This window comes from Rosa rugosa, chromosome 5 (assembly GCF_958449725.1).
Source record: "Rosa rugosa chromosome 5, drRosRugo1.1, whole genome shotgun sequence".
Taxonomy (NCBI): Eukaryota; Viridiplantae; Streptophyta; class Magnoliopsida; order Rosales; family Rosaceae; genus Rosa; species Rosa rugosa.
In genome coordinates, this window is record NC_084824.1 from 52,000,279 (window position 1) to 52,027,911 (window position 27,633).

The window sequence follows — 27,633 nt, forward strand, 5'->3', positions numbered from 1 at the left end:
TAACATTTCCATGTATGGACAACTCATGAAACAAACTAGAATCAGTTAGCGAGTCTAAAATGAACAGCAAAAGGTGGATGGCTGCACAAGGAGAAGCTACCAGTATCCATTGAACTACGGTGGCACAATTGATCCAAAGCGCCTGTTGGATGTTCCTTTGTCAAGGAATCGTAGAGTAATGTTGTGTAATCAAAGACACAACTTTGTTTATCGGTTTCTTGCTTGTGCAAACGAACTATTTCTTGGGTCTATTGTATACGGAATTGATTGACACCAAGCAAAGTCTTAACCCTAAACAGAAAAGAACCGATGGTGATCACCTCTACTAATAGTTCTTTTCAAAGTAAGAAGTTTCTTCTGTGGTTGCTGTATTTCAAGATGTAGTTTGTTAAACAACGTAAAATTTGGTAAGATGTGATCGGTTAGTTTTGTACTCCAGATTATCTTTATCTGTTTGGTCATTTTACTCCTTAAAAATTGACTGATCTTTATCTGTTTAATAACATCCATTGAAAGCCTAGGTTCGTACGCACGGTGTACTGAAAAAACTCTAACCACATTTGTAATTCTCTTTATCTGTTTGGTCATTTCACTCATTAAAAATTGACTAATCTTTATCTGTTTGATAATAGTCGTTGAAAGCGTAGATTCCTATGTATGGTGTATTGAAAGAAAGACCCTAACCACATTTGTAGTTGATCAGAAATTAAGAATATTTAGAGGAGGTGCAGGAAAGAAGAAAAGGCAATGATTCTTTATTTAAATAGATTCATTAAGAATACACTGAAAGGAAAACAAACTACGTACTGTTTAATACAATGAATATTGCATGGAAATACAACTCATTATTTCAGTATTATTTTATATGAATTTCTTCACAAGTAAGTAAGTAACCCTTATTATCAACGACCGATCAATTACCCAATGACAGGGACCCTGGTAACAATGCCATCTGTATCGACCCAAACACGAACCCTATCACACCGGAAATCTGTAGTGACAGGTGTTCCTTCTAGCACGATCACTGCCTCGACTAAAGAGTTTTCGCTCTCAATTGTTGCCTTTGCAACTGTTCCCTCAGCTCCCAACAGTTCAGGCCATGAATCCTTACCTGCATATATATTATATTTATGGACTCAAAAAAAATTTAGTACTCGCAACAATTACTTTATAATTCAGAAACCAAGTAACCAGATATGATCATGCATCAACCTTACCTTCGCATTGATCGGACATCTTTGCTTTCTTTCAATCTAGGCTTTCACTCTCTGATGATGAATATCTCTCTTGGAATATGTTTGTGGTGTATTGGAGGGAAGGAGAGATTCATATATATAGTGGATCATTGAACAAGTTGTGGGTGGTGATTATTGACTATTTGGGTCTTATGATAAATGCATATATGAAAATGCGAAGAGGCTGTTTACTTTTAGACGCTGGTAGTCCTTGCACGCATGCAGAAGCAAAATGGAGAATAGTAGTTTCGTGACATAGAAATGAAGAAAAATATACCTGGTCAATTAGGAATACAGAGAAGTCTATCAGTTTTATGTAAGCTTATCAACAAATCTGATTGTACGACAGGCGTACTTTGATGATAGGAATTGTTCAAAAGAAATTGATAGTTTGCTACTGTAATCTTCCACTTAGGTAACACCCCTAGACATATAATTAGACAACTCTAGAGTAGATTTCTCATTCATTAGTTGATTTGATTTGTTTAATTAAGACTTATTATTTTGGTTAGAAGAAGTCCACTTGATCGATCAGATCAAGGAGTGCGCGATAGTCGGAGCACCGTACCCTCATCAAAACCTTCTCCATACGAAACCCATCGGAACAAAACTCTGGGTGAAAGGAAAAAAGTACCACTTGCGCGCCCTCGATGGCATTTATGTCTGATTGTACAGTGGAAATGTCCAACTAGGGAGATGTGCCCCAGGTAATATACTCCTCGCTTTGTCTTGCAGCAAATGAAGCAGTTAAAGGAAGATGTGTCATCCATGTTTAATTAAAGTTTGAGACTTCTATTATTCTATATGGTACGAATTTCGTGTCCAAGATTCTAACTATAGCTAGCAGCTACCTTTGTTCCATAATTAACTTGATCAAAGTCATCAAACAAGTAGAGCTGGCCTGACTTACCAGTTAAAATGAGAAACAAATGAAAGCTGTGTGCATCCATTTTAATCAGTACTAAAAACAGGTTGAAAGGCTTAATTCTCTACAATTAACAAGCTAGAAAATGAAGGCTTACTTATCTTTGAAGAAACAATAACATAGGTATCTTTCATGATAGAATAGAAGTTAAAACTAAATTTAAATACTGTGAACTTTACCAAGCGATTCTTCTTCAATCAGTACAATGCATTGAGATCATACAACTACTCCTAATTTAATTTAAGTAACCTTGAAAGTCCTAAACAGAAATTCAACCAACGGTACGTAGGGACCCTGGTTGAAGTGGCGAATAAATTGAAGCAGCTCGCCAAGGATAATGCTCTTGAAGCTGTTTATACCCAATAGTAGCATATCGGTTTATCGATTATATCGTGGCCATTTAACGAATGAAGATATTGAGATAATTATGGGTAATTTTTAATTGATGATAATTATCTTGATTTGCATGGGTAGTGTTTGCAACGAGTCAGGAAAGGAGCTTATGAAGTGGGACTTAAAGATAAGTTTTCGTTTGATTAAACAAGCTGCTAGGTTGTTGTGTCAAACTGTCCAAACCAATTAATGTAATCATGCAATAATACTTGTTGAATTGGAGTAGGATTCTGTTGCATGACCGTGGTACAATGCTAAAACTAATTGCATGATTAACATTGATAAGTCATACATACTAGCTGGTGACGTGAGACCTTGATATACATCATGTGTATCAATTACCTAACATGCATTAGGAGTCCTAATAAGATTGAAGCAAGCAATTTGAGTTCGAGAGAAAGACTTTACATTCGCTTGGTCGTCCAGCAAGTCCACCTCTATATAAAGAAGCATCAACAGAAGACAAAGGACACAACATCTTCAGTCAAAACTCCATCATGGGTTTCCTTTTATTTTTCTTAGCTCCAGATTAGTTTCATTGTCTTTTCAATTCTTTAGTTGTTGGCTCTACTAGTTCAAGTCATTTCCCTTCGTTTTTCTTGTAATCTAGTATCGATATTTCAATTGTCTCCTTTGCTACTTTTTGGTTATAGTTGATAGTTTTATCTTTAAGCCGTTTATCTTTTTTGCTCTTTACGTTACTGCTCTTTCAGTTTTTGCAAGTTACTTCATTGTTCTTTACTTTCTTGCTCTTAGTCTAGAGTTTACTTCTGCGCTCTTCTATTCCCGTACTCTACGTTCTTTGCACTAGGAGTAGTTTTAAAGTAATTATTTGGTTACCAATCATCATTCGCCTCATCCATTGAACAACCCGAAAGTCCTTGTTTCCAAGGCATCGAACCCTCAGCCGAGATTGTTCCTTCCTCGGCTTTCAGTCGCTCGACGAAGTCAGAACTCGCGCACTACATCTACAATTGCACACTTGGCCTTCTGGCCGTGTGCTGGCACGCCCCGCAATTCATTCATCAAGAAGGACGTTTGTTCCTTGATCTCTCGGCTATCTAGGCCGAGGTAATTTTCAGAGGCAACAAACGCTGATTACCATCAATCAACAGTTGGAGGATGATAGAGACGCTTGCAGAGAGGCAGCGAGGAGCCCTCAAGGAGAATCATGAGAAGAATGAAAAGATAAATGCGTGATAACAGATGGAACTGCTAAGCGTTTGGCACACCGTTATCACATTCAAGTTGCAAATGAATGGTAGACTCTTAGTTTAGGTTCTTCCTCCTGTCTAGTCAAACTGACCTTATATAGGTGTATGAAGTTGATAGCTATTCCCACGTCTTTTGATCCCATATTGCAGTTTATGAAAATTGATGTCAAAACTCTTGAGTAGAAACAAGAACCAAGATGAAGAAGAAATTAACGGTTTTATTTAGCTTCATATAGAGTACATTGTAAGAAATACTGAAGGATTGCATGTTCTGCAATGTATTTCAATATTTTCACCTAAATTGTCATCAGTGGTGGCTTGTCTCCAGCTCTCAGCTTGGATATTATCTTGCATTTCTCTTCCTCCTAGTGCTTGCTGTCTTTAGGCCTCAACAAGAGTTCTAAACAAGTAGAAGTAATTTATTAGTGGCCGGTCTTCTGCACCCTCTAATTTGCAATTAATTAAAATCTGTATATGTCTTTATGGTCTGCACACCCTCTAATCGGAAATTAGGCCTAGAAGTAAGGAAATTTCTCTACATCAAGTACAAAGAAAGTATCCTGGTTAGTTATTTTTACTTGTGAGGGATTAGGCTACATTGTTCTGTTGTGGTGATTGTCTCCTCAGATTTACTTGTGGGCTGTTTGAGTTGAATACATCATTTTTTTTTCTATTTCACTATATCTAATGATTGCTCTAACAAGACTTTATTTGATGAACATTCTGGAGTTAAGTAGAGTAGTCAAGCCATTATGTGCTAATGTGGTTTTTGCATATCAAAGATTAGCCCAGAGTTGCGTTTATCATCTTGAGTGGTGACCCTGATTCATTTGTAGATCAGCTAGGTTTCGTTGTGCATTTTTTTATTTCGCAATCGTGAGCCTTCTGTTACAATTCCCAAATGTACTCGAGGTTTCTCTTAATTAGAACTAGAGAGGATAATAGTCCATGACTATCATAGTTTTGGTTAAGATGCCTCTGTCTTGCCTTTGACAATTCGTTCTGAGCCTTGACAAAAGGAAGGAGGAGGTTTGTCAGAGGTTGATGTCCATTTGCACTTCGTTAATACAAATGATGTTGGCAGAACATGGTTCTCTTGGACGGGAATAAATAGTCATGTCTTAGTTGTAGGGCTGGAAGTTTAATTGATTCAATGACTAAATAAGGATAATTAGATGGGTTTTATCTTGTCCAAGCATTGTCTTTTTGATTAAATGAAAATTTGGGAGGTAAATCTTATGCTTTTGGGTCTTAGAAATTAATATCTTTGATAATACACTGATGTGAAACGTGTCTACTATTGCATAAGATATGATTGTTGAAGAATGTTAACTTTAGTGTGCCTTATCAAACTAAGATTAGTTCTATAATTGTAATATGAGAGATTTCCTACTCCGAGTTGGAATATGAATCCTTGTACTCCAAGATTCACTAGTACAATTGTTAACAATAGGCACGTTCATGATTCGTGGGCTACGGTTATACGTGTCAATAGAGCAAAGCTAACGTCTAGAATGAGGACTACAATTAAATAACAGTAACGTCGTATCTTTTGGCTAATGCTATGTTAATGCTGCATTAGGGTTGGGAGCTTAGTATGTTAAGCTTTGTGGATTACTTATTCCATTCAAAGATTAGGTGTTCTATGATGAATCTGCACTTTCTGGGGTTTTGCTATGATTCTATGTTCTTTAAGTCTTTGCTTGAATAGGAATTATATCAGAATTTGAAATGTTTTGGCTAACAGTTGAACTGTGTTTCATGTTAGATTTTTACTTGCTGTCGGAATATGGCTTCAGAGGCAGAGTACTCTGCATTTGAGGAAAAGGTCAGACGAACTGTATACCTTGATAACCTCTCTTCACAGGTTACTGAAACGGTTGTCAGAAAAGCTATCTCTCAGTTTGGGACAGTTAAAAATGTTCAATTCATTCCAAATTACTTGGAAACAAAGGCGAATCATGAGAAGTGTGAAATAATAAATGGCGTGATAACAGATGGAACTGCTAAGCGTTTGGCACAGCATTATCACATTCCAGTTGCAGATGAATGGTAGACTCTTTCTTTAGGTTCTTCCTCCTGTCTAGTCGAACCGACCTTTTATAGGTGTATGAACTATGAAGTTGATAGTAATTCCCACGTCCTTTGATCCGATATTGCAGTTTCTGAAATTTGATGTCAAGACTCAAGAGTCGAGGAAAACAACTAAGATGAAGAAAGCATATTAACTGTTTTATTTAGCTTCTGTTGTAAATATTAATGTGGCTATTCATGTAATAGCAATTAGTGTTGCGTGATATACGCCAATTAAGATTGATTGGTGATTAACAGAATATAATTAGCGATTGATTGATTGTAATCAGACGAGTGATTGATGTAATCGTTAAATAGTTACCTTTTGTAAACCTGAGGTACTCCTATATAAACCTCATTGTGAGATGAATAGAATCACTCCATTTCTCATACTTCATTCTTGGTGTCTAAACTCTCCCTCTCTCAAATTCTTTTACTATCGTTTTACAACACGTTATCAGCACGACAAGCTCTAGGATTCAGATTGCGAGTTGCGGAGAGATGTGGTTCATCATTCAATCAAGAGAAGAGGCAAATAACTCCCAAGCTATTGGATTGGTTGGATTGGCTGAGAAGACAACCTTCTCAGTTCTGCACAAATAAGATGAAGATTCATCCGTTCTACATTGAGTTAAGTTCTCCAAATTCTAATTTTAATTCATTTTTTCAAACTTGATTATATGAACAATCACCATGATGCATGAACCCCTAAATTTACTTTATTAATTTATTTGGTTGATACATATATATCTGTCGTATATATTTGTTCATGTTTTTGGATTTGATTGACATGTACCATGACACATTGACATGTAGAATTCCTATTTAATATTACTATAATGCCGGAAGCGTTTATTCAAATCATTGCCATAATAATGTGCATCATTTCCTGTTAATGTCGTATATTACGCTCATCACCATAATGATTTCATTATTGACTTTATGATATTTATTTACTTCATTACAATTTCTTAATGCTGTACATTAAGTTTATTGCCATAATGATTATGTAATATTTATGGGGTTAATGAAGCGTTAATGCCAGAAGCATTTAAGAAAAAAAAAAGACAGGTTAATGGTGAATATTAAATGGGGCTGAGTCAGAAGCTCAAATCAAGCCCAAAGTCACAACAACAAATCTGAGCCAGAAGCTCAAGCCCAAGTTGCAAGACCAGAACAGAAACTCATCACATGGTGCCATGACAAAAGTTATGAATCTTCTCAAACTAGGCTCATCCAGTTGGATGCGATGTCTAGGCAAGGTTCAGATGAGGCTGTGTACTTAAGAGAGCCTCGCTCCACCTAAACCTCATCTTTCCTTACCTGGTCGTATTCAATTGGAGTTACCGAAATGGTTGAGTAATAACTTTTCATTCCTTGGCAGACCAGCTTGAGCCCAGCAGGCCCACTCTCCCTCAGCAGGACCTAGCAGCCCAGCAGGTCTCACACACCATTTGAATTACGCATGAAAGCCCGGGTCACAAGCCCGCAGACTAAGCCCGATAGACTTCACTATCAAGCCCACTCCTTTGGTCCAACAGAATCAAATAAAAGGAAAAATGATTTCATATTGTAAATAGATTCACCATATCTAATATGTGTAATTAATTGCCAGAAGCATTTATTCACATAATTGTGTGATAGTTAATATGTTAAATTAGTAGCATGCAATTAATATCTCGATTGATTTGTGATTTTTATTTATCCAATTTGTGAGATTATTTCAATTTGCTCAATTCAATATTATTGAGTTACTTGTCTAAATTTTCGCACTAGAATATATATGTAGAAAATGCAGGTACCTAATGAACTAGAAGTTCTAAATGAACCAGTAGTTCATACATATATCGAACTTGTAGTTTCGATAAATGCCGTTTAAGAAACTTGAAGTTTACTTCATAAATTCACCACACACGATAAAACCAGTAGATTTTACATGTCTAATCCGATTTTTCATACCATGTTATAGAACCTGAAGTTCTCATTACTTGCTTATGGATGATATTACCCAAGGCACTAATATTATTTGTTCCTTTCCTGTAAGAAATTTTAAATCTCGATCAACATGTTTGACTTTGTTGCTTTGGAGGTCTCCAGAAGAAACTATCTAAAGTGAACTCAAGATGTGAAAATTCATCTGATTGCAAAGAAGATGAGATCAACAATCAATGCTAACAATGTCGTCATTGAGGCTTTTAATATGAGTGCCATAATTTTCAAAGGAAACATATGGAGAAAACACTCCAAGTTGAGTATTCGATGAAGAGGATACACAGACTCTTTGGGTCGCTCTGGAAGAGCACTTTCACCATCAAATGACCATTTTCTTGCTTGAAGCAAGACATGATTGGCAGAACGAAATTAGCTCATATGACCGTCTGCCACTTGGCCAAAGCCCAAGAGGCCATGTAATCAGGCTCCACGTGGTAGAAACCATGATGCCATAATTGAGCAAGCCCGAGTTGAAAGGAACACTGGTCCGGCCCGCTGCCACCAGAATCAGCATGATCTTTGTTATCAATGTGGAGAAATTGACTGTTGGTCCCGCACCTATTGTGCGATAGCCTAAGCAGTAGATGAGTATTACGCCGGTTGCGTAACTCGAAATACCAACTTTATTGAAGGGTCATTTTCTATCGATTCCACACTAGAGATCACGGATTTTCAGGCAGTTGCTGAACATACCGAGGATTAGAACTCGAAGACATGGGTATAATTGGCCCCTTGTGCCATATCTATTTCATCTTAATGAATAAAACATCTTCGGATTTTGGTGATTTATGTTTTCAATTATTTTGGATAATAGAAATGTGGTTATGTTCGAATATATTTAATTCAATAAACTTATTCATACATGTGATCCATTGAATTAAATAAATGAATAGGCATATTTTGTGGGGAAGTTTGTTGTCTGGTTAAAAGTGCTATTACGCACACCATACTCCCATATCGGAGATATTTTTCAAACTTATTGTCTATTCATACCTCTGTGACAACCGTATTAGGTCAATCCAACCTGATAGAGGGTTATGGCAAAACCCACTATATGTTGTCCAATGGTACTGAACCTACCATTAATGAGGCCTTATAATCTCCACGTTCCAGAAGAACGTTATTGAGTATTAAGGATATTCGAACTAACGGTTATCACGTTGAAACCACTGAGAAAAATGAGTGTAATATCTTTGCAAAACCTCCAAAGTGTGTGGCCAGAAGCGTACATTGAAGAAATTGGAATCTGTTAGCTAGAAGCTAACTAATTCAAGCAACTACTTGCTATGGCATGACCGTTTGGGACACCCAGGTCAAAGTATGATGCACCATATCCTCAATTCATCGCAGGTGCATCCCCTTCTGAATAAGGGTCTTGTATATAATGGCACGCTATGCCATACTAGACCATCATATGCAAAGACTAGTACATACACCACCATTTTTCTGCACAGAATGCAAGGGAAATTTGTGGACATATATATCCAACCACCATGTGGACCAGTTAAATATTAATGGTTTTGGTTGATGTATCGACAAAGTGATCACATGTTACACTATTGTCCACAAGAAAACGCTGTTTTTGCTAAACTCTCACCCAGATCATGAAATTGAGGGTTCACCACTCGGATTATCCCATAAAGTCAATAAGACTTGATAATACCGGAGAGTTTACATCGAAGTCTTTCGATGATTATTGCATATCCCTTGGGATTGATGCTGAACATATAGTTCCCTATGTTCACACCCAAGATGGTCTCGCAAATAGAATCTTGGTAATGCGCACCAAACTTCTAGTTTTTGCGTGGGGCTATGCAATCTTGCATGCAGCTATGTTGGTCCCGTTGAGGCCCACTGCTACCCAACCTTACTCCGCGATACAGTTGGTGACTGGGTACGAACCTGATGTTTCGCACTTACGCGGATTTGGGTATGCAGTCCGTGTGCCAATTGTGCCGTCACAACGTACAAAATTGGGTCCTCAACAAAGGATGGGCGTGTATGTCGATTATGAATCCCATCCATTATGTGCTCCTTAGAGCCCTTGACAGGCGATCTCTTTACCGCTAGATTTGCGGATTGTCACTTTGATGAGACAGTCTTCCCGCCGTTAGGGGGAGATAAGAACGTCACCGTTCCTGATGAACGGCGTGAATTAACATTCCCACAATGTCTCATCTTGATCCCCAAACCGCATGAAAATACTGAAGTGCGGACAATTCTAGATCTATAGAGTATAGAATACAATATGCCAGACACTTTCTCTGATCTAGCTAAAGTGACGAGATCACATATACCTGCTGCAAATGTGCCTGCAAGGATAGATGTCCCTGTAGGACGTGTCGCCCCAGATGGACGAGGTACGACCATGGCGGCTAACCAGTCACATGTCCCTGCCCAGAAGCGAGGTAGACCACTAGGTTCGAAGGATTCTTATCCCCGGAAGAGGGTAAAACTGGCACCAACTAATCCACTAGACATCGCGATCTGAACTGATCCATCTCACGAGACAATTTCGGATTATGGGTCTGTCCTAGAAGAGACGACGTTGGGGGACGCTCCAACGTCTGAACCCACTCCAGAGAATAGAGAAATCTCGGTAAATTATTATGCATGCTTAAGTGAGATTTGGAATCGGAATGAGATTATCATCGATGATATATTTGTATTCGCAGTAGCTACCGAAATTATAAATAGCGATGACATCGAACCTTACTCCGTTGATGAATGTCAACGTAGAGATGACTGGCCAAAATGGAAAGAAGCAATCCAGGTCGAATTAGATTCCTAGACAAAGAGAAAGGTGTTTGGGCCTGTAGTTCCCACACCTCCCCATGTTAAACCTGTAGGATTTAAATGGGTATTTGTAAGGAAGCGTAATGAGAAAAACGAGATTGTGATACACAAGGCTCATCTAGTGGCGCAAGAATTTTCTCAACGCCCTGTGATTGATTACGAGGAGGCGTATTCTCTCGTAATGGACGTCATAACGTTCCGCTACCTTATCAGTTTGGTAGTTTCCGAAAAACTGAATATGCAGCTTATGAATGTGGTCATAACTTATCTCTATGGGGATCACGATACAGAGATATACATAAAAGTTCCTAAAGGACTTAATATACCCGATGCAAATAGTTCTAGACCACGGAACACGCTCTCCATTAGTTTTGAGGCGTTCACTTTATGGATTGAAACAATCCAGACGGAGGTGGTATAACCGTCTAAGTGAATATTTAATCGGGATGGGATATGTGAATAATAAACTATGCCCATGCGTGTTTATTAAGGAAACAAGTTCCTAGTTTGGAATTGTGGCGGTCTATGTCAATGACATGATCGAATTTGATTGATACACCTGAAGAGATCAAGGAAACCGCAAAGCACCTGAAGTTGGAATTTGAGATGAAAGGCCTTGGGAGAACAAATTATTGTCTCGACCTGGAGCCCGAGCACAGTGCAGATGAAATTTTGGTCCATCAACCAAATTACATCCAGAAGAAGTTAAGTTGCTTTAATGAGGATAAAAGCAAGCACACCCATGGTCGTCTGAAGTCTAGAGAGAACCGTATCGTCCTGCAGATGATAACGAAGAGATATTGGTGCCAGAAGTCTCATATCTAAGTGCAATTGGCGCATTATTGTACTTGGCTTAATGCCCTAGATAGGACATCTCATTCGATGTGAACTTGTTAGCTAGATATAGCTCTGTGCCAACACGCTGCCACTGGAATGGCATAAAAGACATTTTTCGCTACCTTAAAGGTACAACGGATATGGGCTTATTCTATCCCTACGCATCAAGGAATGGATCAAACCCCCTTGATCCTCAGAATGATGCTTGCCTTGTTGGATATGCTGATATAGACTATCTATCAGACCCGCACAAGGCACGTTCCCAAACTGGTTATGTCTTTACCATTGGGAATACTGCAATTTCTTGGAGGTCTACGAAATAGACACTTGTTGCTATCTCTTCGAATCATGCTGAGATACTAGCTCTTCAAGAAGCAGTATGTGAATGTACATGGCTAAAAGCCGTTACAAAGCATGTTCGAAGCACATGTGGACTGCATTCCACCACTGATGAACCAACCATTATCTATGAGGATAATGCTACTTACATAGAGCAGATAAAGACGAGTTTCATCAAAGGAAACAACACCAAACATATTGTACAGAAGTTCTCCTTCAATTAGCAACAACAGGAGCATCAGAAGATTGAAGTCAAGCAGATTCGATCTGAAGATAATCGTGCAGACCTCTTTACCAAGTCACTACCAAAGTCTACATTCCAGAAGCATGTTCAAGGTATTGGTCTACGTAAACTATCTGAATGACCTAACATGTAATTTTCAGGGGGAGTCGAAATCAGGGGGAGTATCCCGAAGCATACACATTTGACCATCGTGTACTCTTTTTGTCCTTCGTCCAGGGTTATTTTGTCCCACTGGGTTTTGTTACCTGGCAAGGTTTTAACGAGGCACATCTTTAGCATGGTCACCCCACTTGTACTACATCCTGAAGATGTTTTGATTTGACATATATGCATTTGCTCATCTTTTCCCTTCGACCACGGGTTTCTCCCACTGGGTTTACCGGGCAAGGTTTTGGTGTAGCAATTCTAATGCATCCCTCTCGTAGACATACTACGTACTTATGGTGCTGATAAGAAGACTTCACCTATATCTGAAGCTGTAATACTGCTACTCCACACTCAAGCGCGTTGTGCTCTTTTTCTCCTTCGACCAAGGTTGTTTTTTCCCACAGGGTTTTTATTACTTGGCAAGGTTTTTGACGAGGCAACTTAGAAGCGCATAGCAGGGGCAACACTATTGACATGGAATATCCAAGGGGGAGTGTTGTAAATATTAATGTGGCTATTCATGTAATAGCAATTAGTGTTGCGTGATATACGCCAATTAAGATTGATTGGTGATTAACAGAATATAATTAGCGATTGATTGATTGTAATCAGACGAGTGATTGATGTAATCGTTAAATAGTTACCTTTTGTAAACCTGAGGTACTCCTATATAAACCTCATTGTGAGATGAATAGAATCACTCCATTTCTCATACTTCATTCTTGGTGTCTAAACTCTCCCTCTCTCAAATTCTTTTACTATCGTTTTACAACAGCTTCATATATAGTACATTAATTGTAAGAAATCCTGAAGGATTTCATGGTCTGCAATGTATTTCGACACTTTTGCCAAATATTAGCATCAGTGTTGGCTTGCCTCTAACTCTCAGCTTGAAAATCTTGCATTTCTCTTCCTAGTTGTGCTTACTGTCTTTAGGCCTAAACAAGAGTTCTGTGTAAGTAGAAGTAATTTATTAGTGGTCTTCTGAACCCTTTAATTTGCAATTAAAACCTGATCACAGCATTTCTTAATGGGCTGCGCACCCTCTAATCAGCAATTACACCATAAAAGGTACGGAAATTTCTCTACATCAAGTAAAACATGAACAAAGGGCAAAAGAAACCAGTCAATTGGAGCAAATGAGAGTTGGAGATGATGAACAACAGAATAATTTTGCTGCTTAACATTTCCAAGTATGGACAACTCATGAAACAAACTAGAATCATTTAGCGAGTCTAAAATGAACAGATAAAGTTGGATGGCTGCACAAGTAGAAGCTACCAGTATCCATTGAACTACGGTGGCACAATGGACCCAAAGCGCGCCTGTTGGATGTTCCTTTGCCAAGGAGTTGCAGAGTAATGTTGAGACAGGCTACAATATCCTTCCGTATCCCATACCTTTTATCTAAGAAATGTTGAACAAAGGGCAAAAGAAACCAGTCAATTGGAGCAAATGAGAGTTGGAGATTTATTACCACAAACAGGACATTTATTACAATATTTTTAATCATTTGTCCTTATATTCGTAATAAGTGTTGTCAGAGATATAATTATTTTCACAATGAGAAAGATTACACAAGATATCACCCAATTACACATTCGAGAACTATATTACGTGAATGAGGGCACATGTTCTATTTGGTATGAAATACGAAGATTTACCACTTGTACAACACATTTGTCGTCAATTTTGTAAAATAGTTCATAAATTAATATATGTTGTCTTAGACCTTGTAATTACCCCAAACATGATATTTATTATAATATTTTTGATCATTTGTCCTTATATTTGTAATAAGCATTGTCAGAGACGTAATTATTTTCTATCCAGAAGATTACACAAGGTTCCACCCAATTACAAATTTGAGACCTCTATTACGTGAATGAGGACACATGCTCTATTTGGTATGAAATATGAAGATTTACCACTTGTACAACACATTTGTTGTTAATTTTGTAAAATAGTTCATAAACTGGTATATGTTGTCTTAGACCTTGTAATTACCACAAACAAGACATTTATTACAATATTTTTGATCATTTATCCTTATATTCGTAATAATCACTGTCAATGATGTAATTATTTTCTCAATGAGGAACATTACATAAGGTACTGGTCAGTTGAGAGCTCTATTACGTGAATGAGGACACATTGTCTATTTAGTCTAAAATATGAAGATTTACCACCCAAAACAACACATTCGTTTTTAATTTTATAAAATGATTCATAAACTTGTAAATGTGGTCCTAGACCTTGTAATTACCAAAAAGAGAACATTTTTTACAACATTTTTCGTCATTTCTCCCTTTTTTTTTATAAATATGATCCTATGTGGAATAAGTACCATAATAGAATTAAATTTCCACATCTATAAGGTAATATATTGTCATCATACAAGTAATTACTTGATTTAATGATAAATTACTCAAAGTAGACCTCAGTTATAATTGATTAAAGAAAGTACTAATGATGTACTTAATTAGTAATAAAAGACTCATTACTTTTTTATTTTTTAGAGAAAAAGATTCTATAATTAATTACTAATGATTTAGTTAAGGGGAAAACAGGTTACCAACCTTTTAAATATTCAAGGCCATTGAATATTTTTTTAAATATTCAAAAAAATGGTTGTATAGCAAACAGCCCAGTACCTTAGAATTTTCCATGTTGTGTAATCAAAGACACACATAACTTTGTTTAATTATCGGTTTCTTGCTCGTGCAAACGAATTATTTCTTGGGTCATTTTGTATACGGAGTTGATTGACACCAAGCAAAGTCTAAACCCAAATAAGAAAAGAACTCACCTCTACCAATAGTTCTTTTCAAAGTAAGAAGGTTCTTCTGTGGTTGCTGTATTTCACGATGTTGTTTGTTAAACAAGGTAAAATTTGGTAAGATGTGATCGTTTTAGTTTTGTACTCCGGATTATCTTTATCTGTTTGGTCATTTTGCTTGTTAAAAATTGACTAATCTTTATCTGTTTAATAACATTCATTATAAGCCTAGATTCGTATGTATGGTGCACTGAAAGAAAACCCTAACCACATTTGTGATTGATCAGAGACAAGAATATTTAGAGAAAAGGCAATAATTCTTTATTTATGTAGATTCAGTAAGAATACGCTGAAAGAAAAACAAACTACATTCTGTTTAATACAATGAATATTGCATGGAAATATATACAACTCATTATTTCTGTATTATTTCATATGATTTTCTTCACATGTATGTAAGAGACTAGCTAGTAACCATTATTATCAATGATCGATCAATTACCCAATGACAGGGACCCTGGTAACAATGCCAGCTGTATTGACCCAAACACGAACCCTATCACACCGGAAATCTGCGGTGACAAACGATCCTTCTAGCACGATCACTGCCTCGACTAAAGAGTTTTCTCTCTCAATTGTTGCCTTTGCAACTGTTCCCTCAACTCCCAACAGTTCAGGCCATGAATCCTTACCTGCATATATATTTTATATAAGGACTCAAAAAAAATTAGTACTCGCATCAATTACTTTATAATTAGAAAACAAAGGAACCAGATCAAGCATAGATTACCTTCGCATTGATCAGACATCTTTGCTTTCTTTCAATCTAGGCTTTTACTCTCTGTAATGAATATCTCTCTTGGAATATTTGTGGTGTATTGGAAGGAAGGAAAGATGAATCTTTATATATAGTGGATCATTGAACAAGTTGTGGTCGGTGATTATTGACTATTCCGATCTTATAATAATAACATTGGTAATCCTTGAACAAGGCTGTTTACTTTTAGACGTTGGTAATCCTTGCACGCATGCAGAAGCAAAATGGAGAATAGTAGTTTCGTGATATAAAAATGAAGAAAAATATACCTGGTCAATTAGGAATACAGAGAAGTCTATCAGTTTTATGTAAGCTTATCAACAAATCTGATTGTACTACAGACGTACTTTGCTGATAGGAATTGTTCAATAAGAAATTGTTTAGATTTCTCATTCATTAGTTGATTTGATTTGTTTAATTAAGACTTATTAGTTTGGCTAGAAGAAGTCCATTTGATCAGATCATGGAGTACATGATAGTAGGAGCACCGTAACCTCATCAAAACCTTCTCCCTACGAAACCCATCGGAACAAAACTATGGGTGAAAGGAAAAAAGTAGCACTTGCCCTCGATGTGGCAATTATATCTGATTGTACGTTGGAAATCTCCAATTAGGGTGATGTGCCCCAGCTGGTAAAAAGGAAGCAGCAAAGGAAGCAGTTAATGGAAGATGCGTCATCCATGTTTAATTGAAGTTTGAGACTTCTATATGGTACGAATTCCCCATGGTTTGAGTCACCATGGGGTAGGTACGAATTCCACCTACAACCTATGTACTAGTTTATGGACAATTTAACAAGTGTGACAACAAATTTATTGTTAGAGTGGTAAATCTTCATTTTTTTTTATCATTAATGAAATTATTACTTCAATGACCATGCATTTTACCATAATCTATGTCAATTTGATGTAAAAGCGGTAATTTTTGTTCTATTTTTAGTAATTACTCCACTTAAACTAATGTACTAGTTTATGGACAATTTAACAAGTGTGATAACAAATTTATTGTCACAATGGTAAATCCTTATGCTTTTATCATTAATGAAATGATTACTACAATGACTACATATTTTACTACGACCCCCAACAATTGATGTAAAAGTTCTCACTTTTGTTCTATTTGTAGTAATTACTTCAAAAACTGCATCATTTACAAGATAATCAACTATTTTACAATTCTGACAACAATTGTGTCGTGAATATGGTAAAATTAATATTAGACCAAAAGATATGTAAGTACTCTCTATTGTAAAAAGGTTCTCCATTTGATAAACATTGTTCAACTATCATATTTACATCTTTGACCACACAATTACAATAACCACAATAAGTGTGGTCATAAGTCGTAATTTTAGTTCCACTAGGTGTAATTTATTATTTTGACAATATATGTTACATGTTTCTTACCAATATTACATGTCAAGATAGAATGTATCGTTAATATAGTAAATTTTATTTTTTAAAATAACATAGGTCAACATTTAGGTGGATAACCTGTTAACCAATTCAGTAGGTTTCCATTACATTAATTTATTAAAATAAAAATAAGGGTATGGCATACATCAAGGTACCCTAGACAACCCCGAAATCCTGAAGGATTACATGGTCTGCAATGTACTTCAGTACTTCAATATTTTCACCTAAATTGTCATCGATCAGTGGTGGCTTGTCTCCAGCTCTCAGCTTGGATATTATCTTGCATTTTTCTTCCTCCTAGTGCTTGCTGTCTTTAGGGCCTCAACAAGCGTTCTAAACAAGTAGAAGCAATTTATTAGTGGCCTTCTTCACCCTCTAATTTGCAATTAATTAAAATCTGTAATAGCATGTCTTAATGGTCTGCACGCCCTCTAATTGGAAATTAGACCTTCAAAGTATGGGAATTTCTCTACATCAAATAAAAAGAAAGTTAAAATTTTCTGCTGAGTCAAACATGAACAAAAGGCAAAAGAAACCAATGAACTGAAGCAAAAGAGACGTTGAAGATCATGAACAACAGAATAATTGTGCTGCTTAACATTTCCAAGTATGGACAAGTTATGAAACAAATTAACTGGAATCAGTTAGCACGCAATGAACAGCATTGAACGGTATGGTGGCATAATTGACCCAAGAAAGGTGGATGGCTGCAAAACTAGAAGCTACCAGAATCCATTGAACGGTATGGTGGCATAATTGATCCAAAGTGCCCGTTGGACGTTCCTTTGCCAAGGAGTCACAAAGTAATGTTGTTTAATCGAAGACATATCACTTGGTTTATTGGTTTCTTGCTTGTGCAAAGGAACTATTTCTTGGGTCATTGTATACGAAATTTGACCGACACCAAGGAAAGTCTAAAGCCATGCCAAAACAAAGAAGAACTAATATATGGTTACCTCTACCAATAGTTCTTTCCAAAGTATGAAGTTTCTTCTGTGGGTGCTGTATTGCACGATGTAGTTTGTTAAACAAGGTTAAGTTTGGTAAGATGTGATCATTTTAGTTTTGTAGTTCAAATTATCTTTATCTGTTTGGACATTTTACTCGTTAAAAATTGACTAATCTTTATCTGTTTGATAATATTTGTTGAAAGTGTAGATTAGAAATGTATGGTGTACTGAAAGAAAAACCCTAACCACATTTGTAATTGATCCGAAACAAGAGTATTTTTAGAGCAGAAGAGAAGGCAATAATTCTTTATATAAATAGATTCATTAAGAATACACTGAAAGAAAAACAAACTACGTACTGGTTTTTTTTTTAAAAAAAAGGACAAACTACGTACTGTTTAATACAATGAACATTGCGTGGAAATACAAATTATTTCATATGGTTTTCATCACATGTTTGAAAGAGACTAGCTAGCTAGCTAGTAACCATTATTATCAACGATCGATCAATCACCCAATGACAGGGACCCTGGTAACAATGCCATCTGTATCGACCCAAACACGAACCCTATCACACTGTCTCCGGATATTAATAGGGACAATTGTTCCTTCTAGCACGATCTCTGCCTTGACTAAAGAGTTTTCGCTCTCAATTGTTTCCTTTGCAACTGTCCCCTGAGCTCCCAACAGTTCGGGCCATGAATCCTTACCTGCATATATTTTATACATGGACTCAAAAAAAATTAGTACTCGCATCAGTTACTTTATAATTGCAGAAACCAAGGAACCAGATCGTGCCTGAACATTACCTTCGCATTGATCAGCCATCTTTGCTTAAGTTCTTTCAATCTAGACTTTTACCTTCTGATGATGAATATCTTCCTTGTACTACTTTTGTGGTGGGTTGGAGGGAAGGAGAGATTTATATATATAGTGGATCATTGAACAAGTTGTGGTTGGTGATTATTGACTATTTCGATCTTATAATAAGACGTACGTGCGCGTAAGAGCTGTTTACTTTTAGAGATTGGTGATCCTTGTCATAACCACGCCGAAGCAAAATGAAGAATAGTAGTTTCATGGTATGAAAAATGAACAATTAGTATACCTTGGTCAAATAATGACAGAGAAGTCGTTCAGTTTTATTGAAGCTGGTCAACAAATTGGATTGTAGTACACACAAACTTCCTCTTCGAGATTTTAACTAAAGGAGCTAGCTCCACTTGTTTGGAGCTAGCTTTACTTGTCCAAACAAGTGGAGCTAGCTATAGCTGGCCTGAATTACCAGTTAACATGAGGAGAAACAAATGAAAGCTGTGTGCAACGATTTTAATTAGTACTAAAAACAGGTTGAAGGTTAAATTCTCTACGATTAACAAGCTAGAAAATGAAGGCTAACAAGGCTATGATTAACATGATTCAATGGAATTAGAACTAAAGAAGAACAAACATACTAATTCATCAAACTATTCTTAATTAATCTATCAGTACAATGCATGGAGATCATACATCTCCTTATTCAACTTAGTAACTTTGACATACCCTAAGAGACTAAATTCAACCACTTGTGGGGACCCTGGTGACGGTGCCATGTTTATCGACCCAAACTCGAACCCTATTACACCGAAAATCATGAGTGACATATGATCCTTCTTTCACGATGACAACCTTGACTAAATCATTCTCACTCTCAATTTTTGCCTCCGCCTCTGTCACCTTGGCTCCGACGAGCTCAGGCCACGAATCCTTACCTACACACCGCATTTCATACGTTTCCCTTCTGTGTTCTCGATCTCTTTAGCCAGCTGTATGTGGAATTGTGATATACATTGGCCAGCTAGGGAGAACGTTGAATTTATAGTATCACATATCTTACTAGCTTCTGTTTGGTTGCTATCGACCTTTGGGTGTATTGCGTATGCTGAAATAACTGATTTTGTTTCCACACATTGTATAAGTACAAACCTTACCGCCAAGATCGTGTCTATCTCTATATCATGTGAAAACCTCGTCTGGGGCGTAGGGGGTATTTCACTTTAGATATTGGCATTCCTTGTCATAAGCATGTATAAGCAAAATAAAAATGTATTTTCTTGGTATGAAAGTGAAGAACACAATACTTTGGTCAATTAGGAATAACAGAAAAGTAGGTCTTATTGAAGCTGAGCAACAAATCTGATTGTACTATATACGTTATTTGATGATAGATAATTAACCAAGGCGAAGGAAAATACAGAGAAACGAAGGAAGAGGGAGAAGAGAAAGCAAAGGGGTCGCAAGGTCTACATTTTTATCATTCATCACAATTAACAAAGTAATACAAGTGCCAGTTATAGTGATCTAACTAACAACAACAATTGCCAAAATCCATAACAGAGAATACGTACGCTCATTAAAACTTTGTTCATACGAAACTCATTGGAATAGAACTCTGAGCGAAAGGAAAAATGTACCACCTTTAATGCAACAATTATATATATATATACATTAAAAATGATCCGACTAGAGATGCAGAAGGCGTTTACCCGATTGCCTTTACAATTTTAAAGAGCACAATATAAATACATGATCGCGGTTTAGCTAGGTGGTATGAGTGTCTCATGTCTTTGGCTTCTATCAGTAGGCGGTTCGATCCTTTTGGAATTCACGTTTAATTAAAATTTGAGCCTTCTAGGCTTCTACCAAATGGCACAATTTTCTGGCCTCTCCTCTAACTAACATAAGAAACAAATGCAGGTATGCAACCATTTCAATTTTACATCAAACAATATTTATCATCTTACTTCTAAATCTAATATTGAAAACCTTTTGTCCCTGTGCTGTAGAATTCAATTTTTTTTTTTTTTTTGAGACTAATTTTTTTTCTTTCTCAATGAGAGGGTATTGGAACTTGGAACATCCACAATTGAAAAGAGAAATATAATTACACAAAGTAGTCTAGTATTAGAAACAAGTGGAGTGCCAAATTTCCTCCAATTAACACGCTAGAAAATGAAACCGAGCTTAACTTTCCAGCACATGTAACAGGTACGGGAATTAGAACTAAAGAAGAACAATAATGCTTTAAAATTTATCAAACCATTCTTATTCGATTAGTAAAATGCATGAAGGTCATACATCTCCTTATTTTACTAGAGCAAACTTGACCGCAAGAGCCAAAGTTCAACCAATTGTAGGGACCCTGGTGACAGTGCCATGTCTATCGACCCAAATTCGAACCCTATCACACCGGTAATCTTGAGTGACAAATGATCCTTCTTTCACAATGACAGCCTCGACTAAATCATTCTCGCTTTCAACTTTTCTCTCCGCCTCCCTTCCCTTGGCTCCGACGAGCTCAGGCCACGAATTCTTACCTGCACACGGCATCTCGAACGCAACCCTTCAGTGTTCACGATAACTATATATATATCGTGTTGCTTGTGAAATTGTGATGTACATTAGCCAAAGAAAGTTGAATTTATAGTAGTACTGTATCGCGTATCTTTAATAGCATGGTTGGTCGTTATTGACTTTCGGGTGTATTGCGTAGGCTGAAAGATAATTGGATTTGTTTTCGAACACTACATATATGTACAAACCTTACCGCTTCGATCGTGTCCATCTCTATATATGATTCATCACCTTGATGAGCCATAGCTAGCCACCTCGTTTGGATGTTTTATAGTGTAGATTGACTGTTTTGAAGTGTCAATTTTAAGTTTCTGGTATATAAGAGCAGACATCTTCACAAGGATACCCTGCTACCAAAACAGTCACTTTCTTGTTCAATTTAAGGGTAAGATCTCGTGTAGAGCCTACAGTGCAACTCGACTTCGATATCAATTCAAATATGTATGTGCCACTAGATATTAAGCCAGCTGCTCTCTTCTGGATGTGGTCCAAATAGATTTTGCGAGAAAAGATTGACGATCAAGATCAAAACCAAGTCTCTGGTGCTAGCACATCCTAAATAAGTCCGTAGCTTTGTTGATCAGTGTGAACAAAATAGTACCAGAATGTTCAAGTGGATAACAACAGGAGGTCCTACATGTACGAAACCATATGTACATAGACCATAAAGCAGAACATTCAGGATTTCAGGTTGCTCGATTTTCAACTTCATACACAAATAAAACCATTTGGCATCAAATTATACTCTTCTGATGAGGACGTAGAAAAATTATCCTAAATATATTCATTACAATGCCACATTTATAAATCATTTTAGCAATGGAAAGAAATCCGAGTTGAGGACACATTTTCTTCCCCAATATTTCAACAATATACGCATGTCTTTTAGAATTTAGGATCACTAATGTTGGAAAGTATATTGGCATTTAATTAGGATGATCTGTTAGCATATTTTCAGCATCAATTTGTATCAATCTGTATTCATTCTGTAAACAATCACGTTAGCTGTCTTTCCTTCTTAGTCTCCTAACTAGATAGAGATTCTTAGCTGTCAAGATGTAATCTCTGTATATATTGCTCATCGTCAAATACAAGGAAATCATTCTGGTATAATATCTTTTCCTATAACTAAAGCAGTTTTCAAGCGAGACTGATTCATTGAGAATGATATATATGGGTTGTAAAGTTCGCTGCGTAGATCACCCCACAAGGCTTCAACTTCGGCAGCAGCACCTATTAAATTTCAACTATAAACAGGATACTATATAATCAACAACTCTTATATTGACAGGGGATAGCCTAAAGCTCACCCAATACATTCCTTATCACAATTATTAACCTGATTCATTCATTCATTTCACAACACGCATAAAACCACTCAAACAATGAAAACATCAAATAGTTAACCAATCTACAGATTTGAAATTATTACATGAAGATGGATCAGAAACACCTGGCTTGGTATCTCTGTGTAACAGAGATGTAAATAGCTCAGTTATTTCAGCTTCGATCATCTGGGGAAATAGTCATCACTTCCATCTTCATCAATATTTTTATCCACATAGCAAGAAATTAGAATTCGTAAACGCCATACCGCACAATATAACATAAATCAACCTATTGTACATGATCATCATCATGGCATATATTCAATTATATATTAGCAACACCTACAACCCACAGAGAATACACAGCAAGAAGATACATACATATATAACCCAATATCATCACAAATCTGAAAGACAAACACACAAAGTACCCAATTCCAGAGAGCTAACCACCACAAAGACATGAATATACAAAAATAGTCTAACCCATTGAGATGGTCCAGAATCCAAACACATGCACAACACAAGTAATCTGGTAGTTCACAAATTCATAACTCAACTGTCAGATCACGTGGTCGGAACAACCAGAAGGCCAAAGGAAACAACAGTCCACGCAAGTATTAGATCTAGCATCACCAAAAAAAAAAAAATCTATAACTGGGTGTAAAAAAAAACCACTGCAGTAAGATCAGATTCAAGCTAATATCGTAAGCATGGCTCAAAAATACGACCTTTCAGAAACACAGTTGATAATCAGATCCAGTACATTTGTTTATACAAAGAGAGACTGTACGTCGAGAAAGAATCCGAGAGAAACTTTTTCCCTAACCCTCTTCCTCTTCAACAGTCATCTCTTTGTATAAACAAATGGAATGAATCCTTTATATTTATCGATCCCTGTAAGAAACAACGCGGATTGACCCAAAGCGTATGAAAGAGAGAAAGTACGGGTCCTGCTCATCTGCTTTACACAGAACACCGTGGAGATTTACGTGCAGTGGCAGCCTTTGGGGTTTCTCCACGGTTGTTTCTATGTATAAGCAAATAGAATGAAACCCTTAAAGAGGTTATGGAATCGGCGCAGAAGATGAAAGGTCTGAGAGGTTATGTCTTCTTTGGGTGAAGTTGGTGGTACTTATATAGGGTAAAATAATGGGTGACGTGTCTTTGTACGTACCACTCCCAAAAACCCTAGTCAAAGGTCAAAACCTCAAACGTGACGTTAGACTGTACGGGCCAAGCCCAGATTACAATATAATCGACCCGGGCTTATTTAAACCAACCCATTTTAATTTAGTGCATTTGTGGGTTATATATAGTCATGATTGTTGCAACTTGGTGCAAGAACTTGCATGCATTCTAAGTTCGTGCCCGACCCTGGGCCGTCCCTGATGCAACCTGATCTGAGACAGCCGTCTCAGGCAAACTATCTCCGGCGGAATTTGGATAGCTGGGTTTTTGTATACATACATATATGATTATTGTTCGTCTCAAAATCATCTCGGCCCAATTAGAGGCCGATCAAGGGACTTGCGATTTTAATGTCCTTCTGCATTACGCATGCGTGCTAACTCGCGGCCGATTGACTAAGTGAGATTTTGATATGATTTGCGCTTGATCTGACTTCTTTCAAGTGATTGTGGGCCGAGAAAGGAACCGTCTCAGCCACTTGGTTTTGTTCCCTTTTATGTCAACTTTTCTTTTGGGTGTGCAGAGGAATTTCTTGGGTGTTCACTTGCTTTTAATTGCTATTTTTTTAGGTGCTCAGGTTAACTCTTTGTTCAGAGTAACAAAGTGGAGTTTTAGTGCTACTGTTCTATTATTGTATTTAGTTTTGGTTCATTTGTTTTCTTTGTTTGCTTTTTGTACTTCTAATTTTGTTGGTCCTCCTCTTTTGTTCATTTCTTTTGGCAAGGTTTTGGTATAGCACCCTTTGTTATGTACCACTTTTTTCTTATATCAATAAATTCGGGTAAGAGCAATGACTTAGCTCTTATTATGCTTCTTTAAGAAAAAAAAAAAGTGAGAGCAAGAATAAAAAGTGCAACAAGTAAAAGAGCAAGAATTTAAATTGCATGAAATTTAAAGAGACTGAAAGGTAAATTGTAGGAACTTTTTCAATGAGTTTTGTAAATAAAGCAATAAAAATTTAACTAGGCTAGAGCAAGAATGAAAAGATATTATAGAGAATTTGATGTATTGAAATTGAGTTGTGTTGTGTTGGTCGGGACCCTTTACAATGAGCTAAGAGGGTCGTATTTATATAAGGGTAAAAATCACAAATAATACCTGAACTATACCTCAATCTTATCGATGGTACCTGAACTTCAATTTTGATCACAACCAGTACCCGAACTTTTCGATTTTATTTTAAATGGTACCTAGAGCCACCTTCGGTCACTATTCCGACTAAAAACGGCATGTGAGGTGATCATAGTGAAGATCTTTGGTGATTTCAAGGGCTGCGATTATAGTGATGATCTTTTTGTTAATAGACTTGCCTTGAATTTGTTTTTTTTTTTTATTTGATTTGCCTTTTTTGGCCGGAATAGTGACCGAAGGTGGCTCTAGGTACCATTTAAAATGAAATTGAAAAGTTCGGGTACTGGTTGTGATCAAAATTGAAGTTCAGGTACCATCGATAAAATAGAGGATAACTTCAGGTACCATTTGTGATAATAACCTTTTATATAATTACAAAAATAAGATTTAAAAAGAAAAGAACAATTAAATTAAATGAATATGTCGGTCTTAATGACCCAAATCAAGAACTATTATTACTTCCTTCTTGTGGCACCATTATGCTTGATTTCTTTTTATTTCTGCATATTGTCTTCAATGCCTTCAAACTCAATAAAATCTCGGCATTAATTATTCTGAGAAATAAATATCGCTGTTATTCATTTCCCTTCCAATTTCTTATCCAATATTTAGTACCTAATAAAATCTCATAAAATTAAATTTTATTGAGATACCATCAATAAAAGCAGCATAATTTTCTCATCTATCGACCAAGTATTTACAGGCCGATTTTCTAAAAATGGGTACAAACAATTATATATTAACTATGCAAGAAATAGCAAAATGTTGTTGTAGCCCGGTGGTTATCGCTTGGCCTGTGGTTTTGAATACCCAGATTCAAAGTTCCTTGGATCCAGGCCAGTCGTTGCCCATGGGCAACATTGGCGACAACCCAAGGCCCAACAAAAGGGGGGGCGGGCACCATATTTTTTACATAAGATTTAATATATATATATATATATATATATATATATATATATTTAATTGTATATATAAAAGTAGTGGAACATAAAAGAAAAAAATATTCAGATTTCTAGACTCAGGTTGCGTCTTTACGTCATCTTTTTCTTCCAATAGCACGCAAAAAAAGTCGACGTCAGTATTGATTATACCAATGTCTCTTACTCTCTCCCAAACCTTGAAACCTAGTAAATTTTATCTTTAAATTGATTTCAATAATTATTCAAATCTTCAATTCATTCTCATCCATCACCCAATCTTTCTCCTCTTTATGCTTCTGATATTCTGAGCTTTGGGTGTTGGGATATCAATAGCTAGTTCATCTTTGTGTTTATTTGTGGTTTGGGCGGACAAAGCTTCTTGGGCAAATGCTCTATTGCATTTTGACTATAGGGTCAGGCTAGCAAACCCTGGGAGAAGAGTACTACGATATCACTTAGGTTCAACTAATTATTCAGCTTCTAAATCTCTCACATTTGAACCCATTTTTTGTAGTTAGTAGTCTGATACTTGTTTTCTTTAGGTTGCAGGCCTTATGGGCTGCCTCCAACACGAGCAAGGCGTGCACCTTTCATTGTGTACCAGACAACTCTTCCTTATATTGCAGAAAGAATTAGGTCCTAACTCTCAACCTGCAGTTTTGATTTTGATATCTTGATTTTGAGATTTTACTGATGGATTGATGTATGGCTGCTTTTGGATTTTTGTTACTAGTTCTCGAGCTACTAGTCGTGGCATATCCTTGCTGATTCCCAGATCTTTTGGTGTAATTCATTCAATTGTGAAAATGGGCCAAATAACAGAATACTAGGCGAATATATTTATATGGGCTTTCTTGTTGAAGCATATGAGGCCGATCATGAGTAAGTGCATATTCGATAATTTTCATTTCTTTCCAAGTCATTTTCAGTTTGTTTGTTCAACTTTTGAATATGGTTTTTCTTTTTTGATTCAAAATTCTTCATAAGTTTTACCAAAACACACATTATCATGTCTCTTATTTATGTGATTGTGTCGAAGTGCTATATTATATATGTGATCTTTTGGATTATTTAAGAGTTTTCTGTGGCAAGAAAAATATGTAATCTTAATTATATGAGGTTTTGGTTTTATGTCCCCGGTTATATAATGTTTCTTTATCTAATAAAATCGGCGTGGGGATGAGCTGCCTAGCTTGACTGGGTTCCAAACCCCTAAAAAAAGAATTTAGAGTATGACATCTGTAAGTTAGGCACAAAAAAAAATTTCACCGTAGGCATCAAAAGCTTGGATCCATGTAGCTTCTGACGATTTCTATTTTGTTGTTTTTGTTCTTTGATATGTCAATCAAAAGGAATCTAATCAATGCTTTAGGAGATACCACTAGATCTATACAATGCTTTAGGGGCTTCTAAACCCTAGCCGCCTAAGCATGGTGTTTTAATTATGGGGACCGGTATTGGCCTCCCTCCTAACTGGAGGCTTTCTCTCCCCACATTGTTGTACGCTCGCAAC

The 27,633-nt window shown here is 36.6% G+C and overlaps 2 protein-coding genes, 1 long non-coding RNA gene and 1 other non-coding gene across 4 annotated transcripts; all 4 read right to left on the minus strand.

Annotated features, from left to right (window-relative positions):
• Positions 1-735: 735 nt before the first annotated feature.
• On the minus strand, positions 736-1,331 carry LOC133707822 (uncharacterized). The gene is made up of 2 exons (XR_009845311.1): positions 1,213-1,331; positions 736-1,106 (listed from the first exon to the last, which is right to left on the minus strand). It is a non-coding gene; the product is annotated as an uncharacterized LOC133707822 (long non-coding RNA).
• Positions 1,332-15,297: 13,966 nt separating this feature from the next.
• LOC133707938 (glu S.griseus protease inhibitor-like) lies at positions 15,298-15,885 on the minus strand. Its single transcript, XM_062133404.1, has 2 exons — positions 15,765-15,885; positions 15,298-15,666 (listed from the first exon to the last, which is right to left on the minus strand). Exons 1-2 carry the CDS (start codon positions 15,781-15,783, stop codon positions 15,473-15,475), a joined length of 213 nt encoding a protein of 70 aa, XP_061989388.1. The 5' UTR covers positions 15,784-15,885; the 3' UTR covers positions 15,298-15,472.
• Positions 15,886-18,592: 2,707 nt separating this feature from the next.
• Positions 18,593-19,077, minus strand: LOC133708123 (glu S.griseus protease inhibitor-like). Its single transcript, XM_062133577.1, has 2 exons — positions 18,967-19,077; positions 18,593-18,867 (listed from the first exon to the last, which is right to left on the minus strand). Exons 1-2 carry the CDS (start codon positions 18,983-18,985, stop codon positions 18,668-18,670), a joined length of 219 nt encoding a protein of 72 aa, XP_061989561.1. The 5' UTR covers positions 18,986-19,077; the 3' UTR covers positions 18,593-18,667.
• A 3,911-nt stretch (positions 19,078-22,988) lies between these two features.
• Positions 22,989-23,089, minus strand: LOC133713262 (small nucleolar RNA Z103). Its single transcript, XR_009847928.1, has one exon. It is a non-coding gene; the product is annotated as a small nucleolar RNA Z103 (small nucleolar RNA).
• Between the last annotated feature and the right edge of the window lie 4,544 nt (positions 23,090-27,633).